This window comes from Eumetopias jubatus, unplaced genomic scaffold (genome assembly GCF_037043125.1).
Source record: "Eumetopias jubatus isolate StellerSeaLion01/CBP00866 unplaced genomic scaffold, mEumJub1_p1.0 scaffold_4, whole genome shotgun sequence".
Lineage (NCBI taxonomy): Eukaryota > Metazoa > Chordata > Mammalia > Carnivora > Otariidae > Eumetopias > Eumetopias jubatus.
Window position 1 is genome coordinate 3160230 of NW_028274810.1, and position 25608 is coordinate 3185837.

The 25608-nt window shown below is 41.6% G+C and overlaps 1 protein-coding gene and 2 pseudogenes across 4 annotated transcripts; all 3 read right to left on the reverse strand.

Annotated features, from left to right (window-relative positions):
• Positions 1 to 974: 974 nt before the first annotated feature.
• PRPF3 (pre-mRNA processing factor 3) lies at positions 975 to 24122 on the reverse strand. 4 transcript variants are annotated; one of them, XM_028088276.2, is made up of 16 exons: positions 24006 to 24122; positions 21394 to 21580; positions 20106 to 20236; positions 17975 to 18121; positions 14813 to 14896; positions 14042 to 14262; positions 12560 to 12866; positions 11736 to 11902; positions 10466 to 10545; positions 7859 to 8002; positions 7077 to 7176; positions 6790 to 6903; positions 5619 to 5737; positions 5250 to 5333; positions 3720 to 3781; positions 975 to 1333 (listed from the first exon to the last, which is right to left on the reverse strand). In XM_028088276.2, the coding sequence occupies exons 2-16, from the start codon at positions 21536 to 21538 to the stop codon at positions 1187 to 1189; spliced, it is 2052 nt and encodes a 683-aa protein (XP_027944077.1). In that variant the 5' UTR covers positions 21539 to 21580; positions 24006 to 24122; the 3' UTR covers positions 975 to 1186. The 4 variants fall into 4 exon arrangements, with proteins under 4 accessions (XP_027944077.1, XP_027944078.1, XP_027944079.1 ...); XM_028088277.2 differs by lacking the exon at positions 24006 to 24122 and adding an exon at positions 23882 to 23998; XM_028088278.2 differs by lacking the exon at positions 24006 to 24122 and adding an exon at positions 22758 to 22826.
• On the reverse strand, positions 13313 to 13764 carry LOC148164456 (large ribosomal subunit protein uL16-like; annotated as a pseudogene).
• Positions 13674 to 13783, reverse strand: LOC114197382 (small nucleolar RNA SNORA70; annotated as a pseudogene).
• Positions 24123 to 25608: the final 1486 nt, after the last annotated feature.

A 25608-nucleotide genomic window follows, 5' to 3' on the forward strand; every position in this document is an offset into this window, starting at 1 on the left:
TCATGAGAGACAGAGAGAGGCAGAGGGAGAAGCAGGCTCCCAAGGAGCAGGGAGCCTGATGCGGAACTCGATCCCAGGACCCTGGGATCATGACCTGAGCCAAAGGCAGACGCTTAACCATCCGAGCCACCCAGGCACCCAAAGAGGGCTAATTTTATAATAAAGAATGTTTTAACTTCTGATCAAGTATCCATTTTCCAACACCACTTCCTGGTAAACCCCAACTAGAGGAAGTTAGGGGAGCTCTAATGGCTCCTGTGTTCGATCCATTCCCAGTATGTCCTCAACAGGCAACATGAAATGGAAGTGTAGATATGGTAAGAATTTTGGACTTCAATGGATACTTACGCTGACCTAAATACTCCTACAATCAAACCAGAAACATTACATTCTTAAACAGAACCACATCTAGTCAGATTCATTGGAAAAGAAAAAAGAAACTACTCATTGTCTTTTAGAAAAAGTTTTTTTTTTTTTAATTAGTAAAGAGAGGAAATAGGCTAAATTCCTGAATCCTATTCCATTTTACAAACTGACCCATAACATCCTCCTTGGACTCTCCCTGTGCTCACTTCACCTACAACACACATTCTCATATACGCACCTGTTTGAAGCAATGACTTTCTGTTAAGACTACAGTCAAGACCAGAGGTAATCTGCCCTGTGACTCTATTGAAGGTTAACAGATGGACACTCATTTGTTCCACCCTCTTTTACCCATTTAACACCTCCTGCTTTACTCTGCTCCAGGAAAAGAGTATTTATCACCCTTGCTCCAAGATGAGAAATTTCCATCAGACATCAAAAATACATATCCATCCATCCATCCATCCATCCATCCATCCACTTATATATACACAGGTATCACTGACAAAATTTTCTTTTTCCACAGCAATTGCTAGAAGTTGGGAGAAAAGATCACCTGAAGACCCAAACTCCAATACCTGTAAGTGTGTGAAAAATATCATACCAACTTTAAAAATAACTCTTTAATCATATGCACATAAGGGGAATAAAGGGCAGCGCCAGGCTGACTGGGGAAAGGACTAAGGTGTTTTCCCTTTGTCCCAATGTCAGCTTGGCACAGTTCTGAGATCACACACACATGTGGGACTGGGTTGGGTAGTAGAATGAGAGGACTGAAGAGACAAAGGCAGGAGGGGAGAGGCAAGGGCTCGCAGTAGTTTCAGTCGGTGGACTCCAACACAGATTCACTCAGCGCAAGGTCCCAGTAGTGTTCAGCCCCATGCTTTTTGAAGTGCTCTCGAGCCATGTTCTCTGTAGGGCACTGTTTGAACTTCATCTCCCCAAAGCTCCGGTCTTTGGCTGTACCCTGGGAAAGAGACAAAATCTGTAATAAGAACACTGCAATTTTTTAGAAAGATTTATTTTTTAAAGTAATCTCTACACCCAGTGTGGGGCTCCAACCTACAACCCCGAGATCAAGAGTTGTACGCTCCACCAACTGAGCCAGCCAGGTGCCCCAAAACACTGCAATTTCTAATTTAAATCAGATAGAACACTCTTTTCTAAAACCTAATAACATTTTCGGGGCGCCTAGGTGGCTCCATCAGTAAGTATCCGACTTGATTTTGGCTCAGGTCATGATCTCAGGGTTGTGAGATCAAGCCCCGAGTTAGGCTCTGGCAGTCAGCAGGGAGTCTGCTTGAGATTCTCACCCTCTCCCTCTCCCCCTTCCCATGTGCATATGCACACACATTCTCTCTCTCAAATAAGTAAATAAATATTTATTTTTAAAGATTTTATTTATTTGAGAGAGAGAGGCGGGGCCATTGTGTGTGCACAAGTGGGGTGGAGGGGCAGAGGGAGAGAGAGAAGCAGACTCTCTGCTGAGCAGGGAGCCCCACATGAGGCTCGATCCCAGGACCATGATCATGACCTGAGCCAAAGGCAGACACTTAACCATCTGAGCCACCCAGGTGCCCCTTGAATAAATGAATCTTTAAAACCTAGTAACATTTGTGTAGCAATGTGCCTAGCTGAGCATGGTTTTATGGTAAAAGCTATTCTAACCTCCACCCCCTTAGATATTTGTGTGAGTCTTCATGAATTTAAAGGCATAAAGGTTTCAGTTCTTTTGACTGAATGCAGGATGAGGAATTCTGTGCTCTGATACCTGGATGAAGGAGCAAGTCTGGAAGGACTACGGAGCGTGAGATGGGATGAACTACTTACCCATCAGGCCTCTACGACTAGATTTGGGCCTTAAAGGAGAGAGCTTTTCCCCCTCAGTGAGACCCTGTATACAAGGAGGAGGCTTTGGGGTCCACTGACCAAGAACAGTATGAAGGTGAGGAGAAGAGGGGAGTGGGAGTAGTGAGGGGGGTACCTGAAGAGAACTACAATAGAAAAACATACAGTACTGGGTGTAACCGCAATCTTGCCAAAGGCACCAGCAGCAATAGCAGTCATAAAGTGCTATCTCAAGAGATTCTCAGGGATCAAATTCCAATAAGAAGCTAGAGTAGAACCCGGCTTGTTTCTGAACCTGAAATACAATTCCTGTGGACTCTCAGAGATAAATGGAAGAGAAACTGGAAGAGATGAAGGGGTTGGGATCTTAAATATGCAGGTGGGGTATAATGGTTATCATGATCTAATTTGTATGCATAAATTGGAGGAGTCTGGGATAAGAAAAAAGGATACATGAAGAACATTAACAACTGCCTATAAAGAGTGGTCTTAAAGAATCAGAGAATTAGAAGGGGACCCTTTCAGTAAGTGTTCTTCTCTGTTATTAGAATTTATTTTAATAAGCATTTACCACTTTTGAAATAATAATTTTGTAATAAAGAACTAATTACTAAACAGAAGTACATTTAAAAAATAAAAGATATACATGTATTCAACATAAAAGAATAAAATGAAAACATTCAATCAACACAAAGGTAGAAAATATTTACAATGTAAAAAATGTATTTTGGAGTGGGAATAAAAGGATTACTGCAACACATCAGGATAAGGATATAATTATTTAAGAAAGAAACTTTTAATGCTTCCTGAAAAAATAGGATGGTATTTTATGCTTCACAAACGATGAATAATCCTTAGTTCACACCTTGGCCTGAATAAGCATATTCATTAATTCATTCTTCAGAACGAATACTGGTTCGCTAAGATTTCAGGGATGAGGGAACTGTATAACCACAAACAAGCTCCATTTTACAGAGCACTATTACATAGTAATCTAATTCTGCTCAGAAAAGAATTGACAAATAGAAAGGGAAAATAATATCCACATTTTGTAGATAAACCAACAGTAATTGATGTTAAGTGTCTTGACCAGTTGAATAGCTAATGAGTGGTACTGCCCAGACTCCCAACTTTATATTCTTAAGTCTAGTACTTCTTTCATTATATCCAGACCAAAAAAATCCCACAATGATTCATTTCCCTCTTCCCACATCTCATATCCATGACTGTGAAATAAACGACTTGGTCGAGAATTTGTATTCCTGCCACCAGTTTTCCATACTCTCCCCTAGGTGGCATATACTATATAACTCATCAATTTAACTAAAATATAATCAGGAAGAATCTGCTGCCAAATGTTTACCAATGAATTCCGAAAAGAAAAATGAATTACTTAAGGAATCAGCCACTGCTTAGTTTTACCATTCCACTGCTCCATTAGAATGGTATAAACAACCAGGAATTAGCTAAAGTTCTGCTTCAATGTTTATCAGAAGATTACCTACCTCCCAGACTAGTACACATTTGTTGGTTTTCTTCACAGCTTCCTCATCAGATTCCTCATCATCTGGAAAAGACAATATAGCTAAATCTTGCTCTAGACTTAGACTAGAGACCAAGATTTAGGTTCTAAACAGAGTTTTCAAGTCTATCTCAATTCTTTTAAATACTGTCCCCCCTTTGTCCTGTATCAGGGTCAAATGTCTTCTCTTATTTTTATTTCCCCCAAATTAGACCGAAAGCTCCAAACAGGTAGAGATATTAATTAATACAACATTTACTGAGCACCTACATATATCAAGAGCTGCCCCAGGTAGGGGAATAAGAAGATAAATAAAGGACAAGCAATCAACAATAAAAACTTGTCCTAAGAGGCGCCTGGGTGGCTCAGTGGGTCAAACGTCTGCCCTCAGCTCAGGTCATGTTCCCAGGGTCCTGGGATCAAGCCCCACATTGGGCTCTTTGCTCAGCGGGAGCCTACTTCTTCCTCTCCCTGCTGCTCCCCCTGCTTGTACTCTCTCTCTGTCAAATAAATAAAATCTTAAAACAACAACAAAACCCACAAACTTGTCCTAAGCACTCTGAGAGCCAGGCTTCAGATGCCAACATGATAGGGTCCCTTATCAAGGAGTTTTTAATCTAGTGGAGGAGGGCAGATAAACTAAATGAAAGTATCTTAGAAACCTTGCAAAACAAAAGCCAACTGTAGTAAAAAGTGTACATTAAGTAAGTAGGACACAAAACTACTTTAAGTAAGGACAAAAAATTTAAGAGGGCCAAAGTTCGGTAAAACTAAGAAAAGTAAGGCGCTCTGTGCACGTTAAATGCTAACCCAGGTCTTCAAAGAAGGGAAGAATGAATATTGATGGAAGAATGACTGTCAGGAGGGTATCAAATATATACATGTAATTTATATTTTTTATTTTATACATATATAAAGTTGGACAAAAGAATAAAAGTGTACATTTTTTTTTTTGCCTTCAACCCTTTAAAAAGCTTTTTTCAAAAAATACTTAAGAGAATGCACATATAAGTGCACAGCTTGGGGCGCCTGGGTGGTTCAGTTGGTTAAGCGTCTGCCTTCGGCTCGGGTCATGATCTCAGGGTCCTGAGATCAAGCCCCACATCGGGCTCCCTATTCAGCGGGGAGCCTGCTTCTCTCTCTCCCTCTGCCTGCCGCTCCCCTTGCTTACGCTCTGTTTCAGTCAAATAAATAAATAAAATCTTAAAAAAAAAATATTTATAGCTGAATTTTCACAAACTCAATACACTCCCACAACCAGTAACCAGGCAGACAGGGAAACCTTAAGTCAGGGAAACCTGACCTTAAAGGTCAGGCAGAAGAAAAACTAACATTCACACATATCAACACATAATAAATACTGTATGAATGTCTACCATGTTCATAGTCCAAATGGGTCTTTCTAAAATTCCTAAACATTATCTAGTGTGAGCAAGTGTCACTGGGAGGGAATAGATGAATGGACAGAGTACCATCCCCACCTCCCACTAAATTCCCTCTAACCCCCATTCACCATCTCCCTTTGTGTTAGATGTCTGTTCATCCCACTTTATCCGATGCAGCATAAGACGCTTAAATTTCTTCTGGGCCTTGGGGCCTGGAAACAGAGAAGGAGAATTTTGCCAGAATTGTGGAAGATGATGAAGTAGAAAGAACCTCTGAGCTCATTCATTACTCAGACCTTAATGTGGTAGTTGAAGCAATCCCAGGAACCATATCTTAGGTCCTTCTACTCTAATAAACACAGAAACAGAGGCCCAGGATATTAAACCCAGGTATGGCTCTAAAACTCTCATCTTTTCCTCCTTTCTCCCCACCATTCTAATCACTTCAAGGCCTAGGGTTGCGTGGGGATGGTCTCCCTCAGTTTTTTCAGACTCACCCCCTTCCACTACTACCACGTTGACATCCTTGTGCAGTACCACCACCCCTGTCAGGTACAGTTGCCCAGCATTGGCCTCAATCTTGAACTTCTTGGCTGGGTTGCTCAAATTTCGAACTCTGGAGAAGGGAAAGTTTAGTTATGGCTTTTGTTTTAGCATCAGTAGCTGCCTGAATGGAATGGCAAATAAACAGATGGATCCAAAATGGTTTTCTCTCTAAAAACAAAGGCCTTTGAAGTAAGCAAATACGCTAATGCTTGAAAGGTAGAATCAATGAGTCTCGAAGTAATTCCACTGCCTTATACTCCAAAGACTAGTATTGTACACCCTACAACAAATAACAGGTAATGAAAATTTACTCTAAGAAAAGTGAGGTATTTACCATCATCCAAAAATATGTGTAAGCTAATTGTTCTTGAGTATAAAGATCAACAAATTCTTTGTCTCCTAGATGCTTATAGTGTAAAGTACTCAGAATGCTATGCATGGAAAATTTCTATAAGGGTACACAAAAAACTGTTAGTTACAATTACCTACGGTGTTAAGGGGTCAAAGTAGGAAGGGGACTTTTTCAGTAAAGGCTTCTGTTGTATTAGATTAAAAAAAATTTTTAATAAGCTTTCACTACTTTTATAATAATTTATCACTTTCATAATAAAGAGCTAGTTATTGAAAAGGAGCACATTTTAAAAAATGGAAGGTACACATGCACTCAACATAAAATAAAATGAAAATATTAAATCAACAGGAAAATAGAAAATATTTACAATGTATAAAATGTACTTTGGAGTAGAAATAAAAGGATTACTGCAAAAGTGAGGATAAGAATATAGTTTCTGAATAAAGGAACTTCTAATGCTTCCTGGAGAAATAGGTTATATTTCACAAAGGATGAATGATCCTTAGTTCATAGATTGGTCTCAACAGGTATATTCATTCATTCATTCTTCAGAACTAGTACTGGTTCATTGAAAAGCCTCAGAGATAGAAGAGTAAGTCTTTAAACCTCCCTCATTATAAAAGATTTATTAGCTCCTGATTCATGCTGGGGTCACAGAAGAGAGTAGGGACTGATGTTAGGTGTGCTTTAGACCACAGTGATTCTGCCTCAAGCACTTGGAAAATTTTTGGTATTTCTAAGGCAAAGGCTGGCCCAGATTGGACACCTACCTATATACAGATATGTGTACCCCCTGTGAAATGTCTTCTTTAAGCTTTTTAATTTTCTTGACCTTTCTCTGTTCTGCTGTAAGTTTTCGGGCAGCGTTGGCCTCTTCATGCGCTCTGTCGTGACAGGAAGGACATCCACAAGTGAGAAAGGCATTGAAGATCAGAGGCAAAGCTGAGGGAAAGAGAGAGCAACAGAGGACTCTCCCCTCCCTCCAAATATGGATCCCCCCAGAAGAGTATGGGAAAGGTACTTGCCCTGGGTTTCCACCCAATCCCATGGCACTTACTTCTGTCTTTTTGCCATCTGAGCTCTGACATGGGCTTCTACCTTCGTGGGGTCTTGAACAGCTTCTGTTCCTAATACTCGCATCAAATTTGAAATTCTCACTGCATGTGGAGAAAGGATAGAAAACAATTAATTGTCCAGCTGGATAACCTGTCACCTCTTCTCAATTCATACTGTTTACCTATTTCAAATCTTTGCTCAAAGCTCATTTGCTCCAGAAACCCCTATCTTGAAAAGCCCAGCATTTGTGGAAGGACACACAATCTAAATAGTTGGTATACATTTACTTACACTGCTTGAAAATTTATGAAAGATAAAGGAACTTAATTTCTTTGGTATTTTTCACTCTGATCACAGCATTTAGTTAAAGATCCTACATATAACAGTGCTCGCTCAAAATATTACTGAATGATAATGGGAACTATAGGAGTGAAGGTTTCTTTTAACAGTATTTTCATTTTTCAAATATTAATAATTATGTACAAAACAACTTCGTGCACACACTGCAGCTACTATCTTCATGAATTTCAAGACCATTATTTTTCCAGGAAGATCACAATGTTATATATTTTTATACTTAAAAATAAGTCTTAAATGACCTCTACAGTGAATATGTTGACCTGTCTTAATAAGATTGTAGAAATTTAGGAAAGGAAGAAAAGCATCAATGAATGATTCAGAGAAACGGAAAGCACACAAATATAGAGCGAGGTAAAAGTTCCTCTAGAATTACAGAGATAGATAAACATACCACCCTTTCTTCCCTGCCTCTAAGATATGTACCTTTGGGTTCTGGAGGAGGCATCAGGCCCAGCCTGACTTTCTCTTGTAGTTCCTTCTGTGCTTCCCTCCTTGTTTGCCTTCGAAGTTTCTTCTGTTCCTTCTTGGTAAGATATACCCCCAGAGTAACTGGTGTGTCATTGTCAACTGCCAGGTAGAGAAATCAAAGTACAAAAGCAATAAGCCTATTAGAGGAATGTAGGTGAATATCAATCACATTAAAAGAAACTTTATTTATTTTTATTTTTTTAAAGGTTTTATTTATTTGTGAGAGAGACAGAGAGAGAGAGAGAGCACAAGCAGGGGAAAGCGACAGGCAGAGGAAGAAGCAGACTCCCTGCTCAGCAAGAAGCCCAATGCGGGACTCAATCCCAGGACCCTAGGATCATAACCTGGAGCGGAAGGCAGACGCTTAATGACTGAGTCACCCAGGTGCCTCACATGGGGCTCCCTGCTCAGTGGGGAGCCTGCTTCTCCCTCTCCCTCTGCCCCTCCCCCTGCTTGTACACTCTCTCGCTTGCTCTTTCTCTCTCAAATAAATAAAATCTTAAAAAAAAAATAATAACAATTAAAGTTTCTTTTAATGTGGGGTGTGGATCATGACCTGAGCCAAAGCCAGATGCTTAACCGACTGAGCCACCCAGGAGCCCTGTTATTATTTTTAGGTTGTGTTAATAGTAGTATGTTACATTTTTTAAAAAGCATTCTTATCTCTCATGAGAGTGTTCTAATTTTTTCCTTGAAGCAGCTGAACCCTTTAATCAATGAAAAGTGGCAAATACAGAAAATAAAATGAGAGCTGCTCTAGTTGCAGTGCATGAGGATTTGGGGTAGGTGGGGCTAAGATGATGAAATTTATAATTTTAGAGTTATAGGGACTGGGGAAAATCCTCTAGACTCCCAAAGCAGGTTTACTTTTTTATTTAATTTTACTTATTATTATTTTTAAAGGTTATTTATTTAAGCAATGTCTACATCCAAAGTGGGGCTCAAACTCATGACCCTGAGATCAAGAGTCACAAGCTCTTCTGACATGAGCCAGCCTGGCACCCCCTCAACTTCTCATTAGTTTTTGAAGACTGATTTACTTATTTTATGGAAAGAGGGTGCACACACGCAAGTGGGGGGTGGGGAGAGGGAAGGGGAATCTCATGCAGACTCCCCGCTGAGTGTGGAGCCTGACGTGGGGCTCCTCGATCCGACGACCCTGACATCATGACCTGAGGCGAAGCTAAGAGTCAGATGCTCCACTGAGCCACCCAGGTGCCTCTCAACTTTTTAAAACAAACAAAATCCCTTATGTCCTAATGATCCACACTGATGACATCTAAGTAGACTCTGATTAAGTAATATTCAGTGATTATCATACACTGTATTACATCAAAGTCTCAATCTATTTTCCAAATTTACTAATTGAGGTATTATCTCCTCTGTTCATCCCAAATCTGTTGAAAGTGTTAAAATCTTTTATGATCTGCATAACTCTTGAAGAAGACGTAACAGTTAATATTATCTCTACATGTGAGAAAGTTGTATTCTAAGTGATTTACCCAAGGGATTCAGCTGGTTAAAAACATAGCCACAACTAAAACCTATCTCAGAATGAGTGAGCCAACAGGCTTTTGCTACAAAAGACAAAGAAGACTGAAGAAGGACAGGTATTTAGTAATGGTGTACAAGATGGAGTTGAGAGTCAAAGATAAGAATGCTTTTTATATATTTTTAAAATTTTTTTTAAGTAGGTTCCATGCCCAGTGTGGAGCCCAATGTGGGGCTTCAACTCACAACTCTGAGATCAGGACCTGAGCTGAGATCAAGAGTCAGATGCTTAACCGACTGAGCCACTCAGGCATCCCAAGAATGATTTTTAAAACCTAACTTGTTTTATACATCAGTGAAACTATCTCTGGAGTAGGCCTCAATGCTCTAGAGCTGTACTGTAGCCAATAGCCACATACATACACTATCTATCTATCTGATTTTTTTTTTAATGATTTTATTTATTTGACAGAGACAGACACAGTGAGAGAGGAAACACAAGCAGGGGGAGTGGGAGAGGGAGAAGCAGGCTTCCCGCTGAGCAGGGAGCCCGATGTGGGGCTCAATCCCAGGACCCTGGGATCATGACCTGAGCCGAAGGCAGACACTTAATGACTGAGCCACCCAGGCGCCCCTCTATCTGTCTATTTTTAAAGATTTATTTATTTATAAAGAGAGAGAGAGCGTGTGCATGCATATGAGGAGGAGTAGCAGAGGGAGAGAGAGAATCTTAAGCAGTAGGCTCCACACCCAGCATAGAGCCTGACACAGGGCTCGATCCCACAACCCTGAGATCATGACCTCAGTTGAAATCAAGAGTCAGATGTTAACCAACTGAGTCACCCAGATGCCCCACTCATACATTATGTAAATTGAAATTAATTAAAATGGAATATAATTTAAAATTTAGTCTTTCAGTTGTATTAGTGCAACTGTTTTCAAGTGCCCAATAGTCACAAGTGGATAGTTGGTACTGTATGGTCAGCACAGGTGGGAGAACATGTTCATATCACATTACGTTCTGTTGGATAATACTTCTCTAGAGCCTTAACTGACTAATCTATACATTACCTGGAGGGTTGAGTTGGGCTGGATGTTCAACAAGATTTGTGATTCCAAAATAATCTTCTCTCTTGGGATTTTCCTCTGTACTAAAATTGGAGGAAGAAGGGAAAACAAGATATGTGGGTAGAGACAATTCCGAGAGAGGAAGTCTAAGAAACACAATGAAAAAATGCACTCTCCATAATGTGTTCTAGCACTTTTTAGTGTTTATCTACAACATGTAAATATATTACACATAATTTTCAAGATGAGAAAACTGGCTTCCACTAAGGTTGGACATACTCTCTACACCAGTCATTCTCAACCCTTTCCCTACCTAACATCGCTGATGGATGTCACATTCTCTCACTAATAACAAAACTCCCTGGGACAGTGGTTGACAAAGGAAGGGTAAGGGGAAACGCTGAAACATAGTCTCTTAAAGCCATGTATCAGAATTATAGAGTAGATATAATTAAAGCTCTCCAAATGTATCTTAAATGTTTTATTTACCATTCTCTCCCCCATCAATTAAGAATCCTTCCTCTAGGGGCGCCTGGGTGGCTCAGTCGTTGGGCGTCTGCCTTCGGCTCAGGTCATGATCCCAGGGTCCTGGGATCGAGTCCCCCGCATCGGGCTCCCTGCTTGGCAGGAAGCCTGCTTCTCCCTCTCCCATACCCCCTGCTTGTGTTCCTGCTCTCGCTCTCTCTCTCTCTGTCAAATAAATAAATAAATAAAATCTTAAAAAAAAAAAAGAATCCTTTCTCTATTCTAGGACTGGATTTTTTTTTTTTTTGAAGATTTTATTTATTTATTTAACAGAGAAAGAGACAGCAAGAGCAGGAACACATGCAGGGGGAGTGGGAGAGGGAGAAACATGTTGCCTGCCGAGCAGGGAGCCCGATTCAGGACTCGATCCCAGGACTCTGGGATCATGACCTGGGCCAAAGGCAGACGCTTAACGACTGAGCCACCCAGGTGCCCCTCTAAGACTGGATCTTTAAGAAATATAAAAACCTATTGTAAGTAGCAGAAAAATATAATTAAGAAAACAAGTAACTATGTATAACCAAAGCAAATATAAAATTTACATCCTTTCTCTTTTAGATTATTTGTGCCTGTTCCTTCCTACATTAACCCCAAAAACTAAAAAAAAACCTATACAACATATTCTTCACAAATACACGGTCTGTGTATGGTTACCTATTTTCCCAAGATTTAAAAATTTTACTTAATGCATGAGTACTCTCCCAATAAAACTCTAGCCTTATTAAAAGGTATTAACTAACAAACTCACAGGTCAAAGCCATTGGGGATGATATAAGAGTCCCACCACTCAATTTCAGGGATATCTCCTTCCTTTAGCTCTTTTTTAGGAGCAATGAGGGCCAGCCTAGTTGAAGTATGGATGCCTGTTTTTCGAGCTGCCTGTGAGATTTCTGCCTGCAGCTTCTCCAGTTGAGCCTGAAGATAAACCAAGACATGAAGATAAAGTGGAATGACAGAAAACAGGGACATGATAGAACCCCAAATTTTAAAGCACTCTCTTGTTGAACTCTTTATGCCTAATGCAAAGAATTCATAATTTCTGAAAGCTCAGAAGAATCTTCAACTTTATTTTATCCTTAGTTGATTTACATACAACTACTCTCATCACCACCCTTCACCCCAGTGTGTGCCTACAGCAAATATACGGAAATGGAATTTTATGAAAACACCATTCTTAGAGGATGAAAACAAGAGCAAAACTCACTGAATATACAGTCAATTCAACTCTCCACATGTGGAGTTAATTTATCTGCAGTAAATGTTAATACCAGGCTAGCTTTCCTCAGTTACTCATAGTGTTCTGAATTGTTTCCTTCCACTGTTTTTGAGTTTTCAAACTCGAGTTTTATTTCCACGTAAGCAGAATATAATCAAGAAGACAAATCAGCTAAAAATCAAGTATTCCAGGAATAAATGAAGTATTTTAAAAATTAGTCAATTGCTTTATTACTTGTGTATCTAATTGCCTAAAACTTAGAGAACTGGGTTGACAGTATTTTAGGACTGTATTGAATTTCCTTTGTCCCCTTCCTAATTTCTTCGAAGTTCTAGGTTATATTCTAAACCAGGTACCTTTGTCCGTAATCGTTGGGCAATCTTCTCAAATTTGCCCTTGTCATGGAATTTAAAAGTGCGTCTCTGGCGCTGGGAAGGGGCAATTGAGACTCGGGGGTCAAAAAAGGTATTAGACTCCATGTCTTCTGATGGCTTCTCTTTTAGCTGTTGTTTGAATTGTTCCCTTTTCACAGCACGAATATTGGCCTTCAGGGTAGGCATGCGGTGTGTCAGCTCAATCTCCTTGCCTGTTGCATCTACAGTGCGACCTTGCTCATCGAGAATCAGTGGTGTAGGTTTAGTTTGATCTTTTAACTCCACCTTCCTGAGAAATAGCCCACAAAGAAATAAATATCACATGGGACAATAAATAAAGCAAACGAAAACAAAAAAAATTAAATAAATCAAACCCAACAAAGATAATAGGTTACACAATTCTAGGGAACAAAAGCCCATCAGTGAATGTAACACCTTGACTGAAAACATCAAACTAAATATTTGAGTATAGAATACAATCAGATGAAGTGAATTTATATATATATTACATGGATAAGAATTCGCAATCCTGTTTCACTCCTGAATTTCTGAGTCAGACATAATATGCCAAACCAATTGTATGTGTAGTCTATCATCTTTACCCAGTGTAGAGAACGCTCAGATCTGGTATCACTCACTGTGATTTAATGGATTTGGCTCTGGGTTAGGAACCAGAAGACTGGATTTTTTTTTTTGACAGGAAGTAGATTTTATTGGGGGGCATGAATAGGGAGGGGGCAGTGCCGAGGTTCTCATGAGTGCAGAGCCCTCCATTTGTCCAAGGGGCCATGATTAGGGATGTATTTGACCCCACAGCCACCTGGGATAAGCCACTTTTCAGCCACCATGTCTTCAAATTCATTCGCATTAAACTTAGTAAAGCCCCACTTCTTGGAGATGTGGATCTTCTGGCGGCCAGGGAACTTGAACTTGGCCCTGCGTAGGGCCTCAATCACTTGGTACAGATGGACATGATGACTTGGCCAATGTGGACCCTGGCTACTGTGCCCTGGGGCTTTCCAAAGGCACCCCGCATACCTGTCTGCAGCCTAGATTGGAGATAGCATGAGGTCAGACCTCAATATCCACTGGAAAGGGCTGTCTCCAAGGTCCCTTAGGGCAACCCATGCAATCAACAGGCTGCATACACTACCAAGGAGGCTACTGTTTACAGCCATGGCACACAGTAGACTGGGTTCTATTCCTAGATCCAACAATAGATGAATAATCTTAACCTCAGTTCTACCAATTGTAAAAAGAAGATAAATTCTGCAACAAGGAAGCTCAAAGAATTCAACTGCTATTTATTCAGCATATGTAATAAATATAAAACTAAGAAATGACGTAAGTTCCTTGGAAGAAGAGAATCAGTAATGTTCCAGGTTTTTGTTTGTTCTTTTTAACTTTCATTATTGCTTCTCCAGGTTCAGAAGTAACAAGAGGTTCCATGAAATATATACTCACGGGGGAGCAATGCCCATGGCATGGAGATTGGCCAGGCCCACCATGTTGGCATTGCCAATGAGCCCTGGCTTCAGTGCCAGCTGGGCTTGGATGCGGGCTTGTAGTTCAGCTGCTTTCCTTGCCTTCTCAATGGCATCATTCATGAAAGTGGCAGCCTGGGAGGGCTGAATAGTGTTGCCAATTGGAAGTCGCTCTGGTTGGGAGGAAGAAGGAGTCTTTGGCTGTGAGCCAGAGAAAAAGAAGTCAGAATCAGAAGAATTAGACAGGCAGACAGGTCACACACAAATACACACACACACACACACACGTAGATTGTGGGGTAGAACATGCAGTCACCTTCCAGACTCTCAAATGACACACACACACACACACACACACACACATAGATTGTGGGGTAGAACATGCAGTCACCTTCCAGACTCTCAAATCACACACACACACACACACACACACACACACACACACACACACACGTAGATTGTGGGGTGGAACATGCAGTCACCTTCCAGACTCTCAAATGACACACACACACACACACAACATGCAGTCACCTTCCAGACTCTCAAATGACACACACACACACACACACACACACACACACACACACGTAGATTGTGGGGTGGAACATGCAGTCACCTTCCAGACTCTCAAATGACACACACACACACACACACACGTAGATTGTGGGGTGGAACATGCAGTCACCTTCCAGACTCTCAAATGAGTGGACGGCAAGAAATTCTTTGCTAAAGAGTCTTCTTTTCATAATACCTGAGGTGTAGGGGGGCTAATGAAGCTCAGCTGTTTTTTCCTCTCCTCGATTTGTCGTGTAGCTGCCTCCATCATCTGTTTGATCTGTTCTCGATGGGGGAGAAGTTAAAAAACTGTTAACATCTCTCTCTCTCTCTCTTTAAAAGATTTTATTTATTCATTTGACAGAGGGAGACAGAGAGAGCACAAACAGGGGGAGCGGCAGAGGGAGGAGAAGCAGGCCCCCTGCTCAGGCCCCCTGATGTGGGGCTCAATCCCAGGACCCCAGGATCATGACCTGAGCCAAAGGCAGACTCTTTTTTTTTTTTTTAAGATTTTATTTATTCATTTGAGACATTGAGATACAGAGGGAGAGAGAGCATGAGCAGGGGGAGAGGGAGAGGGAGAGGGAGAAGCAGGCTGAGCAGGGAGCCCAATGTGGGGCTCGATCCCAGGACCCTGGGATCATGACCTGAGCCGAAGGCAGACGCTTAACCATCTGAGCCACCCAGGCGCCCCCCAAAGGCAGACTGTTAACCAACTGAGCCACCCAGGCACCTCAACATCTTTATTTCTCCTATATAGGTTCCTAAATGCAAAAGGCTTTCAGGTCTAATGAACCCATCATATTCTGCCTGTATGATTGGCTACAAAATTTAGTAAAGATAAGCTATATAGTTAAGCACTGAAACTTTTCAACCCATCATCCTATTGAAGGATTGGCATGTTAGGTAGTAACATAACTTGATGGTTAAGACTCAGGTTAAGTGTCCGACTCGTGTTTTTGGCTTAGGTCATGGTCTCTGTGGGATGGAGCCCTGTACAGGCTCCATGCTCAGCATGGAGTCTGCTTGGGATTCTCCCTCTCCCACTGCTTCTCCCCTAGCTCTCTCAAAATAAATAAATAAATAAATCTTTAAAAAAAAAAAACACAACTCAGGTTAAGAGAAACCCAAGCTTGACTTTTAACTCTGACACTTAATGCTTGTATGACCTTGGACATGGCATTTAATCTCTAAAACTCCAAGTGTCTAAAAAGGGTAAAAACAGTACCTACACTACAAGACTATTATGAGCATTTCAACAAAACTCCTAACAGAATCCACACAAATTATCATACCTTTTTTTAAAGTGTATTTATTTATTTTTTGGAATTTCTATACCCAACATAGGATTCGAACTCAGGACCCTGAGATCAAGAATGCATGCTCTCCCAACTGAGCCAGCCAGGTGCCCCAAATTATCATACTTTTTATGAATGCCTGCTTTGGGTAACTGGAGACAATAAAGCAAAGACCTGCTTCCTAGCCTCTGTAAAACCGTTCTTTTGTCCTAAAGAATATGAAAATGATAAGCTTTGAGAATACAATCAAATAACCCTTCTTTAATTTTCCAAAGGAGACCTTGCTCCCAAGGTACTTCAAGGTATTTTTTAAAATTTATTTTTAATTTTTTTGAAGTTTTATTTATTTAAGTAATCTCTACACCCAACATGGAGCTCAAACTCACAACCCCAAGATCAAGAGTCACATGCTCTTCTCACTGAGCCCGCCAGGAGCCCCTTTAGAATTTACTTTTTAAACATTTTTTTTTTAGTAGGTGATATATTTACATAGGTCAAAATGCAAAAAAAGTACAAAAGGGTATATTATGATTTCTTCCACCCCTATTCTCTATAAAGCACCAGCATCAGTTTTTTTCGTTGCAGAAGTATCATATATAGGTATAAATAAGCAAATTCAGGGGCACCTGGGTGGCTCAATAGGTTAAGTGTTCAACTCTTGATTTCAGCTCAGGCCATGATCTCAGGGTCACGAGATCGAGCCCCACGACAGGCTATGTGCTGGGCGTGGAGCCTGCTTAAGATTCTCTCTCTCCGGCTCCCTCTGCCCCTCCCTACCTTAAAAAAAAAAGAAATTCATCTACCCTTCCATAAACATCTATGTATATATTCTATTTCCCTTCCAAGAAATTTTAAATGGTACAAGAAATATTTACTGTTTATAATGGTATCAAAAAAAAATTTTTTTTAAAGATTTTATTTATTTATTTGAGAGAGAGAATGAGAGAGAGAGAGCAGGAGAGGGGGAAAGGTCAGAAGGAGAAGCCGACTCCCCGCTGAGCAGGGAGCCTGATGCGGGACTCGATCCCGGGACTCCAGGGTCATGACCTGAGCTGAAGGCAGTCGCTTAACCAACTGAGCCACCCAGGTACCCCCCCCCAAAATTTTTTTTTAAAAAGATTTTATTTATTTGACAGAGAGAGCGAGCGAGAGCAGGAACACAAGCAGAGGGAGTGGGAGAAGGAGAAGCAGGCTTCCCGCCGAGCAGGGAGCCCGATGCGGGGCTCGATCCCAGGACCCAGGGATCATGATCTGAGCCGAAGGCAGATGCTTAACGACTGAGCCACCCAGGCGCCCCCCCCCCAAAAAATTTTTTTTTAAGGACGTTATTATTTGGGAGAGAGAGTGAGCGAGAGAGAGAGCATGAGATGGCGGAGGAAAAGAGGGAGAGGGAGAAGCAGACACCTTGCTGAACAGAGAGCCTGACACGGAGCTTGATCCCAGTACCCCGGGATCATGTTCTGAGCTGAAAGCATACGCTTAACTGATTGAGACATCCAGGCACCCCCAGATAATTCCTATTAAAAAAAAAAAAAACAACACAAAGTCGGGGCGCCTGGGCAGCTCAGATGGTCAAGCATCTGACTCTTGGTTTTGGCCCTTGGATCGAGCCCTGTGCTGGGCTCTGTGCTCAGCACAGAGTCTGCTTGGGATTCTCTCCCTCTGCCCTTCTCTGCGTGCATGTGCGCTCTCTCTCTAAATAAATAACACCTAAAGAAAAAACAAAAACCAAAACCCCACAACACCCCCCCAACAAAGTCAACTTGAAATTATTTTTAGTGGATTATATCATCTCATCTCTGCATTATATTTGGAAATTTTCCTCCGCTATCAAGCCAAGTTCTGATTATTTCAATTATTTTCTCAATGATCCAATGATGTACACAATTGGGCAAATGATGTATATACTATACCTTGTTTGCCACATAACAGGTGCTCATTTCAATAGTCTTCCCCGATGCTAACCACTAATTCAAATTAAGGTCACAACAAATCTGGACCTATGCATCTCTTGCTTCTTCAACTCATAAAATCACCGCTTTCAGTTCCTAATTACTCACCTGGAGCTTAGTTAGCATACCAGGACTCTCTGAGGGAGGCCCAGGGATCACTTCAGGCTCCTCTTCCACTTCCTCAAAACGGGGTATCCGTCGCTTCTTTACTCCTGATGATTCCTTGGAGATCTCAGAGTCATCACCAAACACTTCCTAAGGAAACCCAAGACGAAAGAAGAGTTGTCTCCCTGCCCATGGGAGAAGGGAAGAATCATCCTAGTCCCTATCAGCATTTTGTGGCTTTTCCCAGAGTCCTCTAGACCCTCCACCAAATGGACCATCTCACCCAACTTCATCATTCTCCTACTCCAGTCAAGCAAATTTCATCTCCATGTCCTTATAAATGTTCCCATCTCAAGGTCTTTATAAATGCTACTGCCTACATTTGTAATGATTTCCCTCAACTTTTCCACACCCCTATTCCAAATCCTGCCTGAAACTCACCTCCTCCAGGATGTTTTCCTCATAAATAATCTCATCCCACTCCGATCAAACTGTTGTTTCACATCTTCTTAGCACTTAAGACCTGGGTTCATACTACATAAAATTATATCGCTGATATTCTGCTTGCCAAGTGTTAAGTCTTTCAATGTTAGTACTTTCTCCCAATTAGAGTCTAAGCTCTTCCAGGACAGGGGTTTTCTCTTTCTTTTTCAGTATTCCCCAGTAACACTTGTTCTCATCAAACAATGGGAACTCAAATATGTTGACTAATTTGCAAGGTGAATTTAACAGGACCAAGAGTGGCCAACTGGAAGGGACAATGGGAAAAAGCAAATGTACACACCGGTGGTAGGCTTTGGGTGACATCCCCTCTTCACTAGGAGGGCTCGTGTTTTGCAAGGACATATCCTCGGCCAGGGGCGAGCGCTTCCTGGAACTCCTACAGTTCAAGAAAAAGGACTCTCCCATAATATATTGTGTGGGGTGGGGACTTGAATGGACCAAAATGGGACCCATATCCCAAGGCTATCTAGATACCTCCTTCAAGAAACCATTTTTATTAATCCCACCCAATGTAGTCACTTCATTCACAGCATGCCTCAGCACTTAACACAGCCACATGTCCTATTATAGCACTAACTTCACTCCACAGATCTGTGTATATTGTGGATCAAGCATTCCCCCTCAAACGTAACAAATTCAATGTCAGTCTGACTCTACAGTCAACTCTAAAATTCATATGAAACTGTTACTTAGATTTATAATTTGTGACTGTATTTTGTTGTTCCCCTCCCTTAAACTGCAAATTCCTTTAAGGCAAGGACTATTTCTCATTCCTCTGAACACCTTACAATGCCTTAAACACAAAAGGCACACAATTCTCTATTTCTCTTGGTACCACAGCCTGGCCTGGGACCAAGCCGACATTGCTTATTCACTCTTTGTGTCTCAGGAATAGCAATAGGATAGCCAAGATATCAAATGCACTTTGGAAGGTTTGATGGGAGTCAGAGAAAAGACTTTTCTAATTGAAGAGACAGAAAAGAGATAGAGAAATCAGCCACCTGAAGCTGCTAATATTAAAAGAAGGCATGACAAATCAGCAATTACTGAATAAAAAGTGAAGGAGGTAAGACAGTAATGATGGTCCTTTTAAGAACTCCACTCATGGGGCCTGATGACCAGCAATTTGCTATATAGCAAACAGTAGGCTCTCAGGACATAGAGTAAATAATAATTTTTGTTAGGTATCCCATCTACAGGTACATTCCAGAGAAACCTCTGAAAGGAGCAACAATGAGGTCTACAGCAGTGGAGTCACGTTCTGAATCAATCTATTAGTTATCAAGTAATCCAAAGAATAAAATCTTAGAGCAATCAATTTATAGGTAGTAGCAAGGGGAAGGGTGGAGGAGACATAGGCAAACATAAGAACCAAAAACTCCTAACTGTACATGAAAAAGGACAAAGCTATCAATTGTTTCCTTGGAGTATTTCAACCCATGAACTTAGGAGTTCATCACCACAAGATGGTGATAATACAAGTTCACCTCCTCTCCTTTAATGTCTAAGTAACTCTCTTGAATATTATGTATTCTAACAGTGGATATCAAAGTGTGAGCCAGGTAAGCTCAGCAACTTTGTTACCATTCAAAACACTCCTAAACTCATCAGATAGTTAACTGTAACCTACCTTCAGCTCTCTTTTTCTGCTCCTGTCACTGCTAGACTTGGAATGTCTAGAGCTTCGGCCTTCCTCCACAGCCTCAAACAGTTTGTCCACAAATCGGAGAGTAGAATCATCAAGAAAAGGTTTCAGATGGTCTGACAGGAAAAAAAGGTGTGGTAGGGTTGAAAAATAAGAGTACTTAGTCCAATACTAGGCATATAACAGATACCAACACTGAAATTTTATCCCCAGGAGGGAGGGAAATGTTGTCGTAAGTTCTTTGTAGGATTCCCATAAATCCTTTTACATTGAATGACCTTACCTTTTGAGGTAAAAGTACAGTTAGAATTTTTTGCAGTAGGAAGTAGCATAGCCAGAGCAACCTATTTAGGTTGACTATCAAAGTTTACGATGAATAGGGCATCTGGGTAGCTCAGTTGGTTAAGCGTCTGCCTTCTGCTCAGGTCATGATCCCAGGCCCCTGGGATCAAGTCCCCGGTCAGGAGGCCCCCTGCTCAGGGGGGAGCCTGCTTGTCCCTCTCCCTCTACCCCTCCCCCCTGCTCATACACTCTCTCTCTTAAATAAGTAAAATCTTTTTTTTAAAGGTTTTTATTTATTTATTTGACAGAGAGAGCGAGAGAGCACAAGCAGGGGGAACAGTAGAGGGAGAGGAAGAGGGAGAAGCAGGCTCACCGCCAAGCAGGGAGCCCGAAGGCAGACGCTTAACCATCTGAGCCACCCAGGCGCCCAGTAAATAAGTAAAATCTTAAAAAAAAAAAGAGGATGAATAATCATCCTAACTCTTCTCAAAGAGCAAGCTATAGGAGACTACCATAAACAAATTCTACCTTCCTCAACTTTTTTCATGTTTTTTTTCAGAGAATTTGATATATTTAGATGTCAATCTGAACCTGAACATACCTATCTACTTTAGCATATTTCTTAAGTAAATATAACTTAGCTAATTCAATACATTGGTTAAAGAAAGTCAGTCGGAGATTCAAAATAGGTCATAAATAGGGTGCCTGGCTGGCTCAGTTGGTAGAGCAGGCATCTCGATCTCAGGGTCATGAGTTCAAGCCCCACGTCGGGTATAGAGGTTATGTTAAAAAAAAAAGTATGTCACTAGTAGTATACAAAATAAGAAAAAAAGCAAAATTAGTCACTTAGGCTATTTCCATTATAATGCAGGAGAAAATAAAATGTGGCCTGATCTTTTTCAGATACTCCCAACAGAGAATTTGGGGAAATTCAAAGCAGTGTTTAGGATCATGCTATACGTTAAGTCCAAAGATTCATAAAAGGACATACCAGCTGCCTTCTTCTTATCCATGCCCTTCCCCACACAGTTCAGTGCTGCTGTGACCACTGTGGGCTCTGAAAAGCCCAGCACCCTCTTCACTGTCTTCTCTATCCATGGTTTCAGCTCATCCAGCTCCCTCTTAGACAGTGCCATTCTTCAGGAAGAGGGTAGCTCAAATGGGATTCAGAACTGCACCTAAAAAGAAACCAGGAAAAAGCTCTGTTAGAGGGTAGGAAAAGACCATTCCAGGCAATGTTTAGTATTATCAGGAATGCTATCTCAATCAAGCAAGTGCCTGCACTTCATTTCAAGCCAAATACTTTCCCTAAAACCCATACTTCAAAGCAGATAGAACCACATTCTGTTTGTAATCCTAACTCAGTAAGTATCAGTGGATCACTGCAATCTGTGGAATAAACAAGGAAACCCTGGGAATAATGTAGTCTAAGAAATGAGTTCTAGCTTCTTTTTTGATCCTGTCATAACAAGGACTGGCAAACATACAACCTGAAAACAAGACTGGAAAGCCCACCCAGAGACCAGCTTTTCTATTCCTCCTGCTTCCAGGCAGGCATTCCTTAACACAGCCTTAACCTGTAAGTTTCCCTTCTTTTAAGGGATGAATTAAAAAAAAAAAAAGGTGGGCTTATCCAGGTCAGTCATCCTATATTAAAGCTCATAATCCAGGGTGCCTGGGTGGCTCAGTCAGTCAAGCATCTGGCTCTTGATTTTGGGGCAGGTCATGATCTTGGGGTTATGGGACTGAGCTCCACATCCGGTTCCACACTGGTTGTGGAGCCTTCTTGAGATTCTTTCTCCCTTTCCCATAGGCCTTCCCCCGGCTAAGGAAAAAAAAAAGCTCTTAATACTGGGGGTCCTGGCTGGCTCAGTTGGTAGACCATGCAACTCTCAATCTCAGGGTTGTGAGTTCAAGCCCCACATTGAGTGTGGAGCCTACTTTAAATAAGTAAGTAAGTAAGTAAGCAAGCAAGCAAACAGGCAAGCAAGCAAGCTAGCTCCTAATCCTTAAGTATGTTGTCACATTTCTCTATAGTCATATTCATCCCTGTGGAAATTCTGTACCCAGATCCTTTTCTCTCATGTTCTACAGGATCTGTCAGTAGATTTCCTAAGATTAATCCCTCAGCTCAGAAAAGAATACCCTCATTTTGGATGTACTTTCTCTCTCTCCCTTCACTATCATAAAGGACCTTCTACAACAAATCTTTGTTATTTAATGCAAGTTAGTGTAATTCAACATTATTCATGTTTACATTCTGCTCTCCCACTTAAATAGCAAACCTCATAAGCATAGAGAAAATTTTATTTCTCTTTCTCTGTAAATGCCTAAAAGTCAATAAACAGCACTGACCTCAATTTCCAAGCAAACTCCCTCCCAGCAGTGCTACAAATCAGGGTCTCTGGGAGTCAATCTTTCAAGATGTTTTAAGACATCTTTTCTCCTAAAAGATAGTCTGATTAATTTCTACTTTCTTGGCAGGTTTATCTTCCATAAGACCTGTTGCTAAACAGTATAATTTTGGTATAACCATAGGAAGCTATAGATTAAAGTCATGAAAATAGGAGTGAAAGATTTTGTGACTCAGGGACGTTATATGAATAATTCTGTGGCAGCTCTATTCACCTCTCATGAGACAGCAGTACAGCCTATAAATCTCTACATATTAAATGTGCATTACTCAAAAAAGCATACTCAGATCAAAGAGAGTGAAGAAACAGTTCACGCTGAACATTTGGAACACTGAACTCTTATTTGCCAGCTTTGGGGCAAGTAATTCCTCTGTGCCTCAGTTTACTCATTTCACAAAATGAGGCCAATTCCCATATCTAAAACATCCTTAATCATTCAATAAGTACTGCATAATTACTAGATCTCAAGTAGTGTACTGTGTGCTGAGGAAACATACGACAATGAACATAACAGACAATCCTCGCCTTAATGGATCTTATATTCCACCAGAATTGAATCATGGGCTAGAAAGTGTAAACAATTTGAAAATCCAAAGCAACAAATGAGGTACGACTGTATCAGATGAAATGTGTGCCCAAGTACCATACTAACAAATGTATTCAACTTCTACCCAATCCTCTAGGAAACTAAACAGCCAGTGGGCAAAAATAAAAGTTTCAAACAGTAACCAGCTTTGTCACTAATCAAACGTTCAACAGTAACTGCCTGGGGCGCGGCGGGGTGGGGGTGGAAGAAGAGGAAGGCAGAAGGATGTCTGAATGAGCAGGTAGCAGAATCCAATCTTGTGAAGAATTTCCTTACTTCGTGCTCTTCTTTGCTATAACCTGAGTTTCCCCCCTGCAACCCCATACTTCTGTTTGCCCTCTCCCTTATCTCCGACCGGCTCCCTACCCCACCTTGTTCTCCCCAAACTCATCTTAGAGCTAGTCTCCCCACCCCGTCCCCTTCCCGCCCCCGCCCTTTTCCTCCCCACAATCTCACTCCAACCCATTCTCCCTCACAACCTTGTACTTCTTTCGGCTTCCTTCCCATTGAACGTTCCCGCCTCGGTCCTCCCCTTGGAGTGCGCCCTGGCCCTCGCCGCTCAGACAGGAGGATACCCTCCCAGGGCCCGGGGCCACTACTCACCTCACAAACTTCAGCCCCTGAGACGGAGCCCGAACGTTACACCGGAACCGGAAACCCTCCGACCGCCCTACGGCCTGCCGTCGCTACCGCCACAGCCGCCGCCACGCCGCGGTCCCCCGACATGTGACGGGGAAGGGCCGGGCCACCGATTTGCGCAGCCGTAGTAACCACTTTCCCCTCGGCGGAGCGCATGCGTGCGGGAGCTGTAAAGTTTGCGCATAAAAGTTCCTCTTTAGGTTTCTCCAGCGAAATCTGGTAGATTACTGCGAAGTTAATGTTGCCTGAAGCAGAAATTGGGCTGCTCGTAGTACTCCTAGTGTGAATAAATGCGCTAAAAGCCGAGTTTTTGCGTTCGGTTTAAACGGGGCCTTTCTGGTAGAAACCAAACCATCTGAGAGTCGTTGTCACTAGCATTAGCCACCCCTCTTTAATCTTTCTCCCTTACTTAAGCGTGGTGTCAGAGACCACCAAGAAAAATGACGAACATAGGAGGACTCTGAAGATAGCAGCCCATCTGTGCCTTTTGTTTCATTCATTCACTGACGTAATACTTGTTGACTGCCTACTACTATGTGCCAGGCATCCTCCGAGAATCGATATTGCTTAATGATTAAGACCATGGGCTTTAAAGTCAGACTGCCTAGATTTGTATTCTAGCTCTCTCTCATTAGCTGTGACATTAGGCAAGTTACTTAAGCCCTGTTTACTCACCTGTAAAAAATCCACTTCACTGGGCTGCTCTGAGGACCACAAGAATGACTGAGGGCAATGCATTTAAAACAGTGCCTCTCAGAGTTCAATAAAGCTAGTTATATATAATAGTCAATTGCCTAGGGCGCCTGGGTGGCTCAGTTGGTTAAGCGACTGCCTTCGGCTCAGGTCATGATCCTGGAGTCCCGGGATCGAGTCCCGCATCAGGCTCCCTGCTCAGCGGGGAGTCTGCTTCTCCCCCTGACCCTCCCCCCTCTCATGTGCTCTCTCCCTCTCATTCTCGCTCTCTCAAATAAATAAATAAAATCTTTTAAAAAAATAGTCAATTGCCTACATAAATGTGTAACAGACATTTCAAATTTACATGATGAAAACTAAGCTCCTGATTCCACCCCCCACTCCCCCACCAAAAGAACAGCTCCTAGTCTTCATCCTCAATTAATGGCAACTGTATTCTTAAAGAGTTATGCAAGCCAATAATCTTGGAATCCTCCTGGACTCCTCTGTTCCATTGGCCCTACTTTCAAATATATACAGACCCATTTGCTTCTTACCACCTCCACTACTCATTTTAATGCTTGGATTATTTTAGCAGCCTCCTGCTTTCTCTCTTGCTTCCACTCTGCCTCCCCCCCTCCCCCGCTTTAGTCTCATCACCTAAGCTAATAAGCAAAGTAATGGCAAGTACTACAGTGATCATGTAAACACATCAGAAAGGTCATTATTATCCCCCTGCTTAAAACCATCCCTTGGCATTCCATATCACTGAGTAAAATGCCCTACAAAATGCCCCACTCCATTATCTCTGGGATCTCATCTACTACCACTCTTTCTCTCACTCATTCAGCTCCAAAATCCTAATCCTTTCTTCTGTTCCTTGAACATGCCAAGG